The sequence below is a fragment of the Hylobates moloch genome, unplaced genomic scaffold (genome assembly GCF_009828535.3).
Source record: "Hylobates moloch isolate HMO894 unplaced genomic scaffold, HMol_V3 SCAFFOLD_9, whole genome shotgun sequence".
NCBI lineage: Eukaryota > Metazoa > Chordata > Mammalia > Primates > Hylobatidae > Hylobates > Hylobates moloch.
In genome coordinates this window covers 23,912,090-23,928,905 of record NW_026652284.1, presented here as the reverse complement: position 1 = coordinate 23,928,905, position 16,816 = coordinate 23,912,090, and the positions used below count along the sequence as shown (strand labels likewise).

At 53.3% G+C, this 16,816-nt stretch overlaps 1 protein-coding gene across 5 annotated transcripts in view; it reads right to left on the bottom strand.

Annotated features, from left to right (window-relative positions):
- MAN1C1 (mannosidase alpha class 1C member 1) overlaps positions 1 to 16,816 on the bottom strand; it is a 182,833-nt gene that overhangs the window by 4,088 nt on the left and 161,929 nt on the right. For 3 of the 5 annotated variants that reach the window (XM_058443971.1, XM_058443972.1, XM_032759374.1), the window contains 5 exons: positions 14,712 to 14,827; positions 8,214 to 8,433; positions 5,481 to 5,653; positions 3,923 to 4,038; positions 449 to 2,957 (listed from right to left, as the gene is read on the bottom strand). In XM_058443971.1, the coding sequence (XP_058299954.1) occupies positions 2,831 to 2,957; positions 3,923 to 4,038; positions 5,481 to 5,653; positions 8,214 to 8,433; positions 14,712 to 14,827 (752 nt within the window). In that variant the 3' untranslated portion in view covers positions 449 to 2,830. Of the gene's footprint in view, positions 1 to 448; positions 2,958 to 3,922; positions 4,039 to 5,480; positions 5,654 to 8,213; positions 8,434 to 14,711; positions 14,828 to 16,816 lie in introns of those variants that run through there. The other 2 variants (XR_009214831.1, XR_009214830.1) reach the window with 2 other exon arrangements.

Here is a 16,816-nt window from a genome sequence, read left to right as displayed (position 1 = left end):
TGGTGATGAATCTCATGTTTTTCTCTAGGGAACAGCCCATCACCCATTGCACAGGATAATCTTAGGGGGTCTGCCAAGCCAAGATGCCTGGCCCTGCCCTTGGCTAGGGGCAGGCATGTGACCCAGGCCAGGCCACATGGAAAGGAGCCACAGTAGGATCTGGAAACATTTGGATTCAGCCCTCCTGATGGTGGTGCCTAGAGAGGCTTCCCTGGTTCTTGAAGGGTCCCTGTAGCCCTTATTGAGGTTTGGCTGTTTATTCCTCCCTGAGATTCCATAAGCCACCCCATGGCATTTCAGTAAATCCCTTTCTGTGCTTAAGTTGACAGAGCTGGTTTCTGTGATTTGTAACTAAAATCCCAGATGGACACAAACCCAAATGCCTGGCAACAGGGGTTTAGGTCAGCAAAGTAGGCTACAGCACACAATGGAATACTCCACAAGCACGTACAGCGATGAGATAAACATATATTTGTTGACATGGAAAGAGGTTCACAATATACAGTTAAGTGCAAAAGCAGATTATAAGAAAACAGTGTGCATAGTAGGATACCACAGTGGCAAAATATATATTCTATATATTCATAGAAAAAGGCCTAGAAGAAAATATAACAGTATTCACCCCAGAGAGTGGGATGGCCAATGAATCTTCTTTCTGCTTCTATTTTCTAATCTTTCTACAATGTTTGTGTAGTCAGTTTTCCTGGTTTGCTTTTTTCTTTTTGAGCACAGGTGGGTCATGGGAGTCACGCTCTCATGCTGCCTGTCCGGAGCATGGTGACTTACTACAGGGGCGGGCGACTCCCCAGCAGCTCTGCTTAAGAAGATTCTGGGAATGTCTTGAGTCTCCAGAACAAGGAACAAGCACTTCCTGTGCCCAGGGAACCAGCAGCTTCCCACTTCTTCTCACAGCAACCTTGTGGGGTTGAGATTTTCTGTCTGCTTGATGGAAAAGAAGAGCCCAGAGAGGGGAGGTACCTGCCTAAGTTCACACAGCAGGGATTTAAAGCGGGGTCACCTGGCCCAGAGCCCCAGGGGCTACTAAAGCTTATGAACAGAGCAGGCAGCTGAGCCCAGGGAAGGGCTCACCATTCTCCTGTGACTTCCGCTGTGTTGACAAGCTGCAAATGTGCCAGGAAAGGGCTGGGTGTGCGGATCACCTGAGCTCAGGAGTTCAAGACCAGCCTAGGCAACATGGCAAAACCTCATCTCTACTAAAAATACAAAAAATTAGCCGGGTGTGGTGACGCACCCTGCTACTGGGGAAGCTGAGGCAGGAGAACTGCTTGAACCCAGGAGGTGGAGGTTGCAGTGAGCCAAGATTGCACTACTGCACTGCAGCCTGGGTGACTAAACAAGACTCTGAGTCTCAAAAAAAAAAAAAAAAAAAAAAACTGTCAGAGGAGGAAGAGCTGTCACTTCAGTGTTAGGACCTGAACTTCTTGCTCTGTACAACAGCCCCAGTGTTTCAGGCCCCCTTCCCAGGGAGGGCATCAGGGAGGGTGGGAAAGGGGGCTGGGTTATGGGAGGTTTGTTCTTCTGCCAGATAGTCTTTCGGCTGCTCCTTTTTATCTTCTGGGTCTTGGCTTGAAGGTCACCTGCCCAGAGAGGCCCTCCCTGACCCCATAGGGTAGGTCCTCAGCTGTCTGTCTATCTCCTTTGTAGCACTTCCTATGACCTGCAGTCACTTCACTTACTTGTCAGTTTCCCTTACCATCGCTCTCTCCCCTCTTGACCCCTTGACTGCAGGGCTTATGACTGTCTCACTCTCAGCGGTGTCCCTGGCCTCTAGCCCAGCGTCTGGTCCATTGCAGGAACTTACCAAGCATCTGCTGAATGATGGAACAGACGGACACTCAACTGGGGTGGCCAGGAGACGGCAGGGGCGAGACTCTCCTCTGCCTTTTTCGGGCTGTGTGACCTCAGGCAAGTTGCTGCTCCTCCCTGGACTTCTTCCCAATCTCAACCTGAGTATAAATAAACAACTCCATCTGAAGGGCTGGCCTCACGCTTCTCGAATATATCAGGACCGATTTCAGGGGAGGTCATAGAAGTTGGAATTGTTTACTAAATTATACCTGGAATCAACTGCTGGCCGATTATTCTTTCTGATGGTAACATTGCAATGGTTTTTCTAGGAGTCACTGACGTGCAATGAGCCCAATCATATTTCTTACTCAATAAACTCTTTTATTCTAGTTCACAGATTTTTCCGTTACAATAATAATGAAAATAGCACTAGTGATTTGTAACACTGAGGCCCAATCAAACGGAATCCCCTCCTCAAATTATAAGGTAAATGACACATAGTTGAACATAGGGTCAGTGTTGGGCAAAAAGCATTTAAAATATAGATAACGGAGTCAAGATTTTGTGTGTGTGCAAACACAGAGTTTTATCAGGATGACACAATTTTAGAAAGTGCATGATTTTGAAAATTATGTGTATAATTGTGATAAAACTAAACTGTAGAGAAAAGACAAAATCAAGCAAAAACAAAAACCGAGAAACCAAAAGGAAGCAAATCAAATACAAGGGGCGGATATGCAAACCTCCGGTCCTTTGGCCCTGGAATGGCGAGTGAGTGGGCTTCATAGAAATTCTCTGTAGAAAGGAATGTGTGGGCCAGTGTGGCCACGGCTCTGGCCTGACATCGCTGCGTCTCCAAGTCTTGTCTCCTCACAGAGGAAAAGAAGTTGCTTGTCTGACACATCTGCTGGGCGTCTGCCCCAGATGGGGCCTTCGTTCCCAATCCCTTTGAGAACAGTCCCAAATCCTGAAAAGGCAAGGCATCCCTGCGGCGGCCCCAGGGCGGTGGCTGGAGATGGGGTCAGTGTCTGCCCCAGCTCCTGCCGGAGCTGTCTGAGTGGTTCACCGGGAGCGGGTGGGCCTCAGTGTTGAACACCCAGTCTTCCAGGGAGAGCAAGTCATCTTCAGAGAACAGAAGATAGAGATACCTGTGTCCCATGCAGGGCAGGGAAGCAAGACACGGTCTGTCAGTGGCCTGGGGAAGAAGGGTGGGCCCAGGAACAAGTCTCAGGACCTTTGTGATGGGCCTGTGGCCAAGGTCTGGAGGCCTGAAACCCCAAAACTGTAGGCAGCAGGGTGGGGGTGCTAGTCCTGGGGAAGGAGGCTGTGGCTGCAGAGAAAAGCCTTGAGCCTTGGGGTCAAAAGGACTTAGTTTACCCTGGCCCTGCCATCAGCCGGCTTCACCCGCCCGGCCCTGTATGTGAGCCCTTATGGCCCAGATTCTCCTCTGGAGGGGTGCCTGAGGGCTGCTCCAGTCCAATTGGCTCTCACGTGCCCCGCTGCTGCCCACTAAGACTCTATATTCAGAGTACACATTGGGGCACTAAGAAGAACATGGGGTTGTGACTCTAGAACTCCAACTTCCAGGTTGTGGGTTTTTTCCCCACTGGAAGGAACTGATCATTCTGACCCACCCTAAAGGGTTAAAGCACAAGGGGCTTGCTTTGGGGAACAGCGAGGAAGTGGGATGGCCAACTTCCGTGGCAAGAAATCGAGGGGGGCACAGCAGCCACACTGCAGAGGCCACAGGAGGGAAAGTCAATGCCAGCAACCCGCACTGACATCATCATCGTTAACCATAACCCATTTTACACACGAGGACACGGTTCCCAGAACGGAAGCAACCTGGGGAGATAGGTGAGAAACTGAAGGAAGCTGCGGTATCACACGGTGCGTCCCTAGGGAACTTGGATTCTAGCCCAATCTCACTCCCCGAGAAAGCGGCCTGGCCCAAGGCTCACCCCTGGGGTGCAGCCCTCTGGATTCCAAGCCCTTTACCCCTTTTGGGCTCCCATCTTGTGACCACAGAACCTGACTGTGGAGGGGAGGGACTGCGGACCCCTACCCCCAACCTCCCACCTGTCCACCCCCAGGAAGAACCCACGCTGCTCACTTTAGTGTCTCCGCTAGAAAGAAGCTCTGCTGCTTGTTGTCATGGTTGGGGGTGCTACTGTACACGTCTTGGATCCCGGAGAAACCGGCTTCTGTCCGACAGTATTTCTCCAAGGCCTGAGGAAGGGGAAGAGGAGGAGGAAAACAGCCTTAACACGGGACAGGAAAGGCCCCTCAAGACTTGTGCATGCCTGGCAGGCTGGAGCTAGAAAGCAGACGGCACCGCCACCCCTTGGCTGGGGACTCCTGGCATTTGTGGGAACAGAAGGTCAAATTATTCTTTCAGGGTTTAGCCACCTGTCCCCAGGCTGGAGGGGCCATACTCCCTCTACCCACACCTCTGAGAGCTCTGGCCCGATGGGCCGCCTGTCCTGAGCTCTTCACCTGGTTTGAACTTAGAGGAAGCTTCTCTTCGTGTTTCAGGGGACTAGGCTGGTCTCACAGATTCACCCACAGTGGTAGGCAGAGGTGAAGAGAGGCCACTGGTGATGGCCATGGGCTGGGATTTGGGGATGGACTTGGTACCCCAGCGATTCTCAGGATGGCCCCTGGGCTGGAGGCAAGTGGGCCAAGCCATTCATCTTTCTATATAAATGCATTTTTTTTTTTTTTTTTGAGACAAGGTCTCATTTTGTCACCCAGGCTGGAGGGCAGTGGCGCGATCAGAGCTCACTCTGCAGCTTCAACTTCTTGAAGGTTCGAGCAATCCTCTTGCCTCAGCCCCTCAAGTAGCTGGAATTATAGGCGTGCATCACCATGCCTGGCTAATTCTTGTATTTTTTTGTATAGATGGGGTTTCGCCATGTTGCCTATAGGCTGATAAATACAATTTCTACCCACTGAGGGGTCTGTGGACCGGTCATAGGAGCACAAGGCGCTTTGGCCTTTGAAGGCCAAGAACGATGGTCCTGGGAAAGCAGGTGGACTTAACAGGGCCAGTGAACCTGGGCATGCCCTGGACCCCGTCTGAGTGCAATGCTCAGAGTGGGCACGGGGGTGGTGGGGGAGACAGGGGCAGAGAAGGCTCAGCATCCACCAGGGAACCTTCTGGAATCCCCACACCTGCCTTTGACACCTCTCCCAAGACAGCCATTAAACTTCCACCTAGGTGTAGGGCCGGGGGCTGAGGGCAGGGTAGGCCTCAAGGGCCGGTAGAGACTAGGGTGGGGGCTCCCTCGGGCTGGGCTGCCTGTGGGAAGAGGAGGGAGATGGAGGTGAGCTGCCCAGCTTCGGGATCAGGAAAGCATCTGTTGGGACAGCGGTGGCCGCGTGGTGCTCTAGGCAGCTGCCTAGCCTCTGACCCTCTAAGTCTGCTGAGGCCTGGTCCAGGGCCCAAGGATATGGGCACTCAGAACCCTCTTCACAAGTCTGCCCTGTCCTGTCTCAGGACAACTTTGCTCAGCTGGGGACTCTTGGCTCTGTAACCACCACCTTGACCCTTTGCACTCTGAACGTGGCTTGGCCTTCCACTCCATGCCCAAGCCAGGGCACCTAGCACCCAGCCTGAGAATTCTCAGGGGCATCTAGCACCTGGCTGCCCATCCCTGGGGCCCACTCACCAGCACCACCTCCCAGCCCCACTCCCTGTAGATGGGGTTGTGGGTCTGTCGCCACAGGTACATGTAGCTCTCCACCACCTCTGGCCGGAGGATGTAGTAGCTCTCGCTCAGCTGGGTGGCCACAGCCTCTCTGCCGGAGTTAAACCAGAAGGCCTCGGGCCCGAGTTTGGTGTCTGGGGAAACAGCCAAGCAGAGGGCCCAGGTCAGACCTCCCACCTCCTGCTTTTCGGGATCCAGGAGAGATGTCAGTTGCCTTGGGCCCGTGGCCAGGGTGATGTCAGGGGTGTGTGGGTGTGGGGTGCCCCTGCCTGGACTGCTGTGTAAGGCTGCACCGGGCAGATGCACAGCTTCCCTCTTGGCCTGGGCTGGACAGAACGAGACCCTCGGGGACTGGAAATGTGAGCAGCTGTGGACTCTGAGAGTCCAGATGAGCTTCTCAGCAGTCTGGGTAGGTGAAGGTTTGGGCAGGGTTCCACGACTGTGTACTTAGGTTAGCCAGACCTCAGCCAAGAGGGTTTCGGGTTTCAACACATCTTGGGAACCGAGGGTTAAACAAAATGAGTCTCCCATCTGCAGGATTTATCAGATCCTTTAATATGCTAATGTGAAATGAGGCTTCTCCTCAGGACCCTTTTTCTTAGAAAACTGCTTTTAACACCTCCCAGAACAAACTTCTAGAGTTTGGGAACAGCTGAGGTGGAGATGGAGGGAAGATTGCCCAGGAACGCACCTACTGCCACAGAGGGAGCTGAGGAAGGAGGGCCTGAGGGAGCCTGGGTCCTGTCATTGTCATTGTTTTGGTGCAATTTGCTGTCATTCTTGTTGGATGGCCATAATTATAACCACCTCTGCAGCCACTATTTATGATTTCAAAGGCTGTGCTGGGTGCTTTAATACACTATTTCAATCCTTAAAAAAATGTTTCTTTAGTAAGGTAATTCCACCCATGTGGAAACTGAGGATCAGAGAGGCTAAGTAATTTGCCCAAGGTAACACAGCGAGTTGTGGCTGAGTTGGGACTTGACCCTGGATGTGTCTGATGCCTCTCCTAGGGCGGTGCTCTTTCCCTCCTGGGTCTAACCCTCATAGGCCCAACATGTAGGGTATGAGGGCCAGATCCTTCTCCCTTTAATGCCTGTCCCTCCTGTCCAGGTCACCCAAGTCCCCAGCTCCATTCCTAATGTGAGCCCTCTTCCCTCCTACCAGGGTTCAAAACCCTGAGAGGCCCTAGGTTGCTTTTACTCTAGAGGCAGGGACTAGAGGTTTGCAGGACTTCCTGCTCTTCCATGGAGGGCTTCAGGGAAGAGGAATTAGCTAGACCCTGGCCTCTCTAATCTTTGCAAATGGCGTAGCGGCTCCTGTTTTGCCAAGTCACTAGTGGGGTGAAGGCAGGAGCCACTGCTACAGGCGTCCACGGGACAAGCCGAGGCTGGCTGCAACAATATGCTCTATTAAGCGGCTGTCTTTTATGGTCTGGGCTGATTGTCTCAGACAAATAGCGAGCCTTTTATTATTCCTGAGATTTCTTATTTGTTTATGGCCCTGGCAGAGCAAGCTCTTTGAAGAGAATGGACGACCAGTTTTAAAGACCCATTGCGAATCTCTGACTTCCTGGAAACAGCTTCAGGAGACCCCATTCAGCTGGGGCGGGCACAGACACATCGTGATGGGCCGTCAGCAAGTGCCTGCAGTGCTGCTGGCCGAAGGCGGCTGCCAAAGTACTTTCTCATGGGACCCCGTGCCTCACTCTGAGACCTGTGTCATTATTCCCATCGAACAGATAAGAAAACAGAGGCTGCCCATCTGGCCTCTCTAATCTTTGCAAATGGTGTAGCGGCTCCTGGCCATCAGAAAACAGTCGTTTTGTCAAGCGGTGCTTGAGCCTGGGATTTTTACTGCAAATCTTGGATGGTCCCCTCCAACCAACACTGGGATTACCACTCAGAGCGGTGGGCGACTCCTGGGACCACACGGGGGCTGGGGATTTTTCTGAGGGGTGCAGTTTGCACACGGGGTGGAACCAGGCATCAGAAGGCCTGGGTTCCAGCCCAGGATCAATTCCTCACGTGCAGTGTGACTTTGGCTAAGTCACTTCCCCTCTCTGGGCTGACTCCGCTTCTCTGTGTAGAATGAGGAGCCAGGCTCAGGCTCTCAAATGTGACCTCTGACTCTAGCATCTGACAATTCAGTGGTGAGTGGCGGGTGGGGAGGACCAAGCTCTCAGGCTTTCTGGTGATCATGGGTCGAAGAGGGCGACTAAACAGGTGGGAACAGGAGGTGGTGAGAGACCCCCTCTAAGGAGGGTGCGGGGGGAAAGGCAGAGGCACATTTGAAGATAGGGGACTCAGGGTGGGAATGTGCCGGGCTCAGGAAGCCGCCGTTTCTGCCTCCGGGGCTGGAGGATCCTTTACTCTGTGCCCCTCTCAAGGGAGCTTGGCCAAGTAATCTCTGAGCCTCAGTTCCTCATCTGTGTGGTGAGGTTCGGTGATGATGTGTCAAGTGCAGAAGAGCACTGGGTACACACAAAGCGCTTCCTGCGTCTGTACTAGTTTCCCTTTCATTCAGGGTACGGTCTCGGAGCCTGGAGAGCACCTCTCTCAAATTCCACCTAACTTCCAAGGGGAGGCTTCCCTAAGGCCATGTGCTCCCTTCGCTCACTGCTGCTGGTCTTTCCAGTTCTTCCTGGTGTCTAGCCTCAGTCTCTCCTGCTGCCCCTTCCCCTTGCAGGGTTACCTGAGCGGGCGTATGACTCGTGACACGTCTTGGTGATCTGGGCTGCGAGCTCTCGGTAGTGGGCCCTCTTTTCTTCCTTGGCATCCTCGGCGCCAAGGGCGATCATGCCCCCGGAGAAACAGGCCAGGTGCCCCATCTTGTGGTCCAGAATCCCCCCTCGCCACTCGGCAATGTAGGTCAGCCCCCCGGGAGAGACATTCAGCAAGTAGGTCTCTATCGCCTGGGAGCAAGGTGGGGATTGGGCAGGGAGAAGGGGCGTGGGAGGGCACAGAGAAGGGGGGGAAAGGATGGAAAATGAACATTTTGGAGACAGTAGTAAGGGCAGCTCTGCCAAGCCCTCCATCCCAGGCAAAGGAGGCCCATTGATCTCTGCTGGTCAAGATGCCTGCCAGGGCACAGGAGGGGCTGCTATTCACTGGGAGGCTCAGACACAGGGCAGCTCCCCAGGGCAAGTCTCTTACACAGCCTTTAAAATCTTCCACGTTTTAAAAAACATTAAAAAATATTTTAAGATGATCCTCCACCTCCTCCATTACGTCCTCTGTTTGATCTTAACCAGAAGCCCAGCCGGCCTGTGGATGGGCTTCAGGGGTCCAGGCCCTTAAAACTGTACCCAACACTTTCTGGTGGATGTGCATCTTTATGGGGACAGTGTCCATCTATTCTTACCAGTTTCTCAAAAAGAACCTGCAGAAAATTAAGAGGTGTTCTCTATGGGTATTTTGTCACACGTTTCCTCATTTAATGCCTACAGCAAGCCAGGCACCTGGGCTGCAGCGCCCTACACAGACAAACGGGAGGGGCAGCTTGTCCCAGGCCACCCAGCCACACCAGCCTAGAAACAAAACCCCACAACGTTCAGAGCTCCGCTTCTTCCACTACCCGATGGCCACGCCTTTTGGTGGGAAGGGAGGTAATGCTGTTGTAAAGACTCTGGGATGTCGGGGGCGTGAGGGGGTCAGACTGCTGTCGGCCCCAGGAGCCCTGGGGACCAAGGGGAGGGAAGAAGCTGCTCACACAGTCTCGAGGCCAGACTCCATGGGCTGGTGGGGCCTGGCCCATGGCTGGGGTCCTCTGGGGCCCTTGCCAGGCCTCTGCCTCCACTCTTACCCCTCCAACCTACTCTCCAGGGGGTCTCTGTACTCTTCAACTAACAAGCCGGATCATATCATCTGCCTGCTTAGAACCTTCAGTGGTTTACAAGTGCCCTTATGTGGAAACACCAGAGGGGCCTCCAAGACTCCACGATCTGGACCCTGAGGGTGGACCTGATGCTATGGACATGGCTCTGGGGCACAGACTCATCAGGTTCAAATCTCATCTCCACCAGTTCCACGCTGTGTGACACTGGGCAGGTTGTATGTTCTCTCTGTGCCTCAGTTTCCTAACATGTAAATTGGGGATAAGAGCATTAACTGCCTCATAGGGTTGTGAGAATTAAATGAGATATGCCTGCAGGGCTTGGCCTATTTCCCAGCACAGAGTGAGTCCCCACTAATTACTGGCCCCTATGATTCCTCTCCAGTCTGTCTCCTGCCCTTCCCTTCTCACGCCCTACCTCACCTACACTGGCCTTTTTTCACTCAGGTACCCTCCTGGCTTCCAGTATCTCGGCAGCCATGTAATATTTCCTTGGTGTCAGCGCTGTGCTAGGTACTGGGGCTACAGGTGTGCTGGAGAGAAGCCTGGACTCTGCCTCGGGGAGCTCACTCATTAGTGCAGAAATTCCCAACAAAACCAAATATATATGAGAGGTAAAATTTGTTTTGTTTTCAGACAGTCTTACTCTGTCACCCAGGCTGTAGGGCAGTGGCATGATCTTGGCTCACTGCAACCTCCACCTCCCAAGTTCAAACCATTCTCGTGCCTCAGCCTCCCAAGTAGCTGGGATTATTATAGGCGTGTGCCACCATCCCTGGCTAATTTTTGTATTTTTAGTAGAGACGGGGTTTCACCATGTTGGCCAGGCTGGTCTTGAACTCCTGACCTCAGGGGATCCACCCACCTTGGCCTCCCAAAATGTTGGGATTACAGGTGTGAGCCACCACAACTGGCCGAGAGGTACAATTTGTGATCAGCAAATTGAATAAAACAAAGTGAGAGGATGAGATTAAAAAATGCGGGGGGAGGCAGGGAAGGGCTGGACACAGTGGCTCACGCCTGTAATCCCAACACTTTGGGAGGCTGAGGCAGATGGATCATTTGAGCCCAGTAGTTTGAAACCAGCCTGGACAACATGGCAAAAACCCATCTCTACTAAAAATATAAGAATTAGCCAGGCATGGTAGTGCATACCTGTAGTCCCAGCTACTTGGGAGGCTGAGGTGGGAGAATCACTTGAATCCAGGAGGCAGAAGTTGCAGTGAGCCAAGATTGCACCACTGCACTCCACCCTGGGCAATAGAATGAGACTCTTTCTCAAAACAAACAAACAAAAAACAAACAAACAAACAAAAAAAACAAAAAAACTGGGGTGGGGGCAGTGCTATACTTTGCAGAGTGAGGTCAGGGAAAATCTCTCTGCAAAGGTGACATTCCTGAAGACTGCATTTTTCCTCCTGCTTCGGGGCTTGGCTGGTGCTGCGCCACCCCCCTGCATGCTCCAGCCCTGACTCTGCTAACTCCACCTCCTCCAGAATGTCACTTCCTTGGAGAGAATGCCCCAATTTAAACCAGCATTGCCACTGCCATTACCTATGGGCCCCTGTCACCCTTCTACATGGTGCCATTCCTACTTGGCGTCTGTTTCTCTTGTATATCTGTCTCTCAGACTCTGAGTGCCGTGTGGCAGCAGAAGCCACCAGCAGCAGCCTCCAGCCAGTGCCCGACACACAGAAGATGCTCAAGGAACACTCGCTCACTTCTGGGTCTGTTTTTTCCTTTTTTCTCTTCTGTCAGGGCCCAGGGCTGGTGGGCTGACTGCAGGACCCACACTGAGTGGCAGATGGAGAAGCCCTGACAATGTGACATGCCAGGGCACCTGCTCCACATGGGGGAGTGCTGAGGACACCTGCAGAGCAGCCGGGCTGCAGGCGGGGGTCTGCTCTGGGCCCGGACTGGCTCCTGGGCACAGCCATGTCCCTGGCAGCTGCTCGGCGTCACTAAGCCTGCAGCGCAGGGGAGGAGTGTCAGCGCTCAGAAACCTGGGTCAGAGTCACCAGTTGTCAACACTTTCGAGAGAACACAGACATCTGAGGGAGACCTCAGGATGCTGCGCACCAGACCTGGCACCTGCACCTTCCAGACTGCTTCCCACAGGTTATTTCCACTAGGGGTTGGCCCCAAGCTAAGTAATTGCAATCAAGAGGAAATTATAAACCAGTGCCTCTTTGAAGACACAACTGAGACAAGCAGATGCAAAGATAAAAAACAAGGCTTTCTAAAACAAAACACAAGACAGTGCAGGCTGGCAGACGACTGGTAAAAGGTTTAAATCATAGCAAGCAGCGGTGCAAGGAGCCAAGTGGGGCATAAGACGGGGTTTTTTTTTTAATGTATTAACAAAAATATTTGTGCTGTTCCCTGGGGAGCAGGGCTAACCCGTAGGCAGTGAGCCCAGAGTGGCGAGAGGCCCGGGTTTGAATCTCAGCTCTGTGATTTAGGAGCTAGATGACCTTGAGCAAGTTATTTCACTGTACTGAAGACTCACTTTGCTCATCTATAAAATGGGAATGATTCCTGGATCGGTTGTGAGGATTAAAGGAGAGGATATTCGAAGCCCGGCTCAGTATCTGGCGCTGGCTGTTCCTTCCTTTGCCGCCTGCAGGAGCCCCATCTGAGCACTTGTGGGAGGGGTTCCAGGCAAGCCAGGCCCCTCTGTGATTTGGCTGTTGGTAAGTAGAGGCCAGCCCAATGGATCTGGAGTCTGACCCGTGTTTGTGTCCTGGCTCTGACGCTTGTTGCTATATGGACCTTAGGCCTTTCTGACCCTCAGTTTCATCATCTGTAAGATGGGGGCTAAATAAGATGAGGTACTTACAGCACTAGCCCAGAGGAGGCCAAAGTGACCAAAGCTCTTCCTGTTCTTGTTTGTCTCCTGCCGTGATACTCAGGGGTGTGCCCAGTCCGATCTGTCTGACCCTCCCCGGCCCACCCCAGCTGGACACTGGTCTAACCTGGTGGTTTTCTGACCCCAGGTGCACAACAGAATTGTGGAAGGAACTTTTTAAAAAGCTCGGACTGGGATTTAATTGGCCTGAGGTGAGGCTAGACACGGGATTTTTAAAGCTCTCCAGGTGATCCTAAGGTGCAGGCCGGGGTGAAGGTCTTTGGTCAGTGGTTCCCAACCCTGACTATACACGAAATCCCAAGGAGGTTTACGCGTGGCTCGGGCTCCGTGCCCAGAGGTTCCGAGTCAGGGGTGCAGTCTGAACATCAGGACTTTGCAGCTCCCTAGGTGATTTTAACATGCCAACAAGACTGAGAACCACCAGAACATTCTTCAAAACCCCAAACTTGCCAGAGGTGCAGCCTTCACCCAGGGTCAAAGATGCTCCAGGCTCTTCACTGGGAAGATCAAATGCAGAGAGCAAAGCCTCTTCTATCCAAAGTTCTCTCCTACAAAATCAAGTGCTCTGAGTTTCCTTAAATAATTCATGGCCATTTCTTCCCTTGAGGGCTCAACTACAGTGTGCCCTGAGGGCAGGGAGCCTGGCTGCTCATTAACTTTCTGTTTATTCTGCAAGGGAAGGCAGAAAGGGCCTCTGGGCAGCACACTCCGGCCACCACCAGCTGCACACCAATTCTCTGACCCGGGCTCTGGTCTGAGCTCAGCCAAAGACAGGAGTGAACAAGGCTGGGACGCTGACTGAGATGGGACTGCAGTCCCAGAAGCTGCTTCATGACTGAGGTCTTGTGCCAGGGAGCTGGGCAGGGAAAAATCATTGCTGAACCTACAGTTTAAAGGGTCCACGGCTCTAGCAGTCCGTTTCAATGTGTGTCTTTTAAGCACCACCATTCCTGGCCAGATTCCTGTGATCAGAGGGTAGTTAGAGACCATCTATCCATCCATCCAACTGCCCATACCCACCCACCCATCTATCTACTCACCCATCCATCCTTCCCTCCATCCATCCTTCCCTCCATTCATCCTTTCAGCATTCATGCATGCATGCATTCATTCGTTCACAAAACAGTTACCACGTGCCTGCTATGTGCCAGGCACTGTTTTAGGAGCAGACAAGATCTCTGATCCCAGATAACTGACATTCTATTTGGGGAAGATAGAGAATGAGCAAGTAAACAAATACGTGCCTGTGATAACTTTAGAGGCTGATGAAGGTGAAGAGAATAAGCCTGGGTATGTGACAGGCTGCGAATGGGAGTTTCAGTGGCATTTGAATTGAGAGTTGACTAGTGAAAGGGACCCAGACATTGGAATGATATTCCAGGCAGAGGGGACAGCAAGTGCAAAGGCCCTGAGGTGGGAGTCGCCTGGGGTGTCTGAGGAAGAGCAGGAAGACTGGTGCCCAGGGCCCAGAGAGCACCGGGCAGAGAGGCAGGCGTGAAGTCAGGGTGATCAGCAGGGCCCAGGGAAGGCGGACCCAATGGGTAAAGGAGAGGAGCTGGATTTATTCCAGGTGCTAAGGGAAGCCAGAGAGCAGAGGAAAGTGCATGTCCAGCTCTTCTGGCTTCTGTTCCCCACATAGCATTCAGAGGGCAGGGCAGAGGGGAAGCCGGTTTAGAGGAAATAAGGAGGTAGTGTAGACCAAGGTGGTGGCAGAGTAGATCCAACTTGCTCAACTTGCTTTATGGGGAAACTGAGGCCCAGAGCCGGCCCAGTGCCTTTTCCTTAGTTGGGCTCTGAGGTATCAGTTGAGTGCTGGGATTCCCTAGCCCTCTTCCCAATGGCTCAGGCTAACTGATTCCCTCTTCTGTCCTGTTCTCTCCTCTTTGGAAGGACTCACCTCAGCCTTCCAGCCCTCGTACATTCCACACCCCGCGGACAGACCAGCAGTGGTGCCAGCTTGGCCAGCTCTGTGCTGTGTGGCCTTGGGCAAGTGCCTTCCCCTCTCTAGGCCTTGGTTTCCATCCACATAAAGAGAAGGAGCAAAACTGGATGCTCCACTGAAGGAGGCCTCTTCCAGCTTGGACATACTTCTCATGTCACCTCTGCTGTCCAAGGAAGACACAGCTGAGGGTCTCACTCCGGCAGCCACCCTTGGGGCTGCACTTTGGGCATAGACACCGAGCAGGTGGTGGTTTCTGAATCAGACTGACGGTCACTTCCTATGAGACCTTGGATAAATGACTTCACCTCCCAGAGCTTAGGTTTTGCATCTAACACAGACCCAGTCTTGGAGCATGTGGGAGGGTCACAGGGTGTAAAATGCCTGGCTGGGAGGGGACTGTCCTGTCAATCTTCTCACCAGTTCATTGCAGGGGGTGGGAGCAAGCCTCGGCCCATCTGGCCCCGCTGCCCCCAGCACTCTCCCCGGGCCGTGAGAGAGCCGGGGGCTGGTGACCAGCGGCCTGTGAATAATCCAGGGCTTGTCTTACCTCCAAGGCTTCGTAGTACATATTTTTAGCCTCCATATCTGTCTTGCCCGACATCAACCAGGATTTGATCAAATATTCATAAAAACTGTCCCCGAGTCCTCCAACCGAGACATGGTCTGTGAAGGGAAAGAGGACAAGGACATTATCTCCATCTGCTGCCGGCTCTCACGGGGCAGGGCCTCCTCGCACACCCGCCTGGCCTCAGGGGCCCGGTGCCTGTACGGGTAGGAAGCGGGCATCTCGCCGGCAGCCACCGAACCTGGAACGGGGACTGCAAGGCAGACACAGCCTGCGACTTGGAGGAAACCAGGGCTGTCTAGAGAGCGCTCGTCCTGCACAAAAGTGCCTGGGCTCATCCGGTGGGTGCTATAAATCACCTCGCCCTAGCAGGCTGGGGACGGCAGGGCCTCTGGTTATTAACTGTGAGTTGCATTTCTTTACAAAGATAATCTGGTGGCAGGGAGTTCAGAGATTTTTATTACCCAGTGACAAACACGATAATTAATGCTGGGTAGCTTCATAAAAGGCCACGGGAAAGAGGAAGAAAAACCTGAATTTAGCTGGCCAAGCCCTCAAGTAGAGCCACTCTGGAAAAACGGAGTTTAAAATTAGCAAATTGGGATAAATGGAGTTCAAAGGAGTGGGAAAGAGAAGAATTGAGTTGGAACACCCCCTCTCTGCCCCGGTGGCCTCTGCCTGCTGGACAGGCTGTGGCTGAACCAGAGGTCTCTCCACCCAGGGCCGTCCCAGGAGGAAGACGGGTTGCCCGAGGAACACTTCACCGCAGACGCAAGACAGAAAACACTTCACTCCCAGGCTTTGAAAATTAACAACTGGGAAACGTAAAGGCATTTGATAGATTTAACAAAGAACAAACCAATTCTGTGTTCTGATTCACTTAAGCAGAGAGACAGAGAGAAGAAAGAAAACGGGGGTGGACCGAAGGCGGGGCAGGGGGAATGGGCAGAGTTTTCAACTCCTCAGCAGAAGAAGGGGGCAGACAGAGCGGGGAGAGGGACAGAAAGAGAGAACACGTCAACAGCTACCATTTATTGTGGGCCAGGAGCCTCACGGTATTATTTATAACTTAATCTTCCCGGACACCCTGCAAGGCAGGTGCTATCGGCCCCGTTTCCCAGGTGGGAGAATGGCAACTGGGCCTAAATGGCTCATCCAAGACCATCAAGCTGGTGAAGGGCAGAGCCTCACTTTCCACAGCTGCACAGAGTCAACCAGAGAGTGAAGACAGAGACACGTAGAGAAAGAAAGACAAGCGTGAGGACCAAGGGACCAAAAGACAGGGCAAAGACAGACGGGATCCAGGAATGGGGGTCGGGAGGAGGCCAGCCACGTGGTACACTTGCCCTTCTGGCCCCCTCCAGCCCTGATCCATAAATAAGTCCTGGCCCAGCAAGGGTTCCAGAATGGACCAGCATCTGCAAAAACTGGAACAGACAAGATGAAGCATGTGCTTTGGGGAGGAGCTGGAAAGGGCTGGGGTGGGCTGGACTGTGCTCTGCTGTGGAGGGAAGAGAGAAGTGGCACCTCTCTCCTTCCTAGGTGCCCCACAGAAGGGAAGGGCTGGGCCAGGCCTGGCATGTTGAGGAGGGGCAGGTCTGTTGCAGAGGAGGGGCCGGGGAGGCTGGAAGTCATGGGTTGTCCTCTGCTCAAAGCCCTTCTCCAGCCCCGTCATGGGCACGGCAGCTACGAGCACTGTCACCTCTCGGTGTGGCGCATCCTCCCCACCTCGTTCCCAACGCGGGGGCTCAGGTGTTCTCACAAGCCTGCTCACGGTCCCTCCCCATAGGGTGGCCACGGGGATTAAGTGAAACAAGGCCAGGCACCATCTGAAGCCCTTGGCGGCAGCATTCCCCTTGGGTGGTGGACCCACCTTGCCATCGGGTGCCCGCCGGGTGTGTGATGAGTGCCTGCGTATGGCTCTGCCTCCCTCACTAGCCCGTGGGCTCTTTGTGGGGAGGGATTGCATGCGACTCCCGCTCTGTGCCCAGCAACTACATGGAGCTCAGAGATGCCCACGGAGTGCTGAGCGGGTGAATGGAAGGGAGGACGGGGCTCTGCCGGGATGGGAGGCTTGAGCTGTGCCA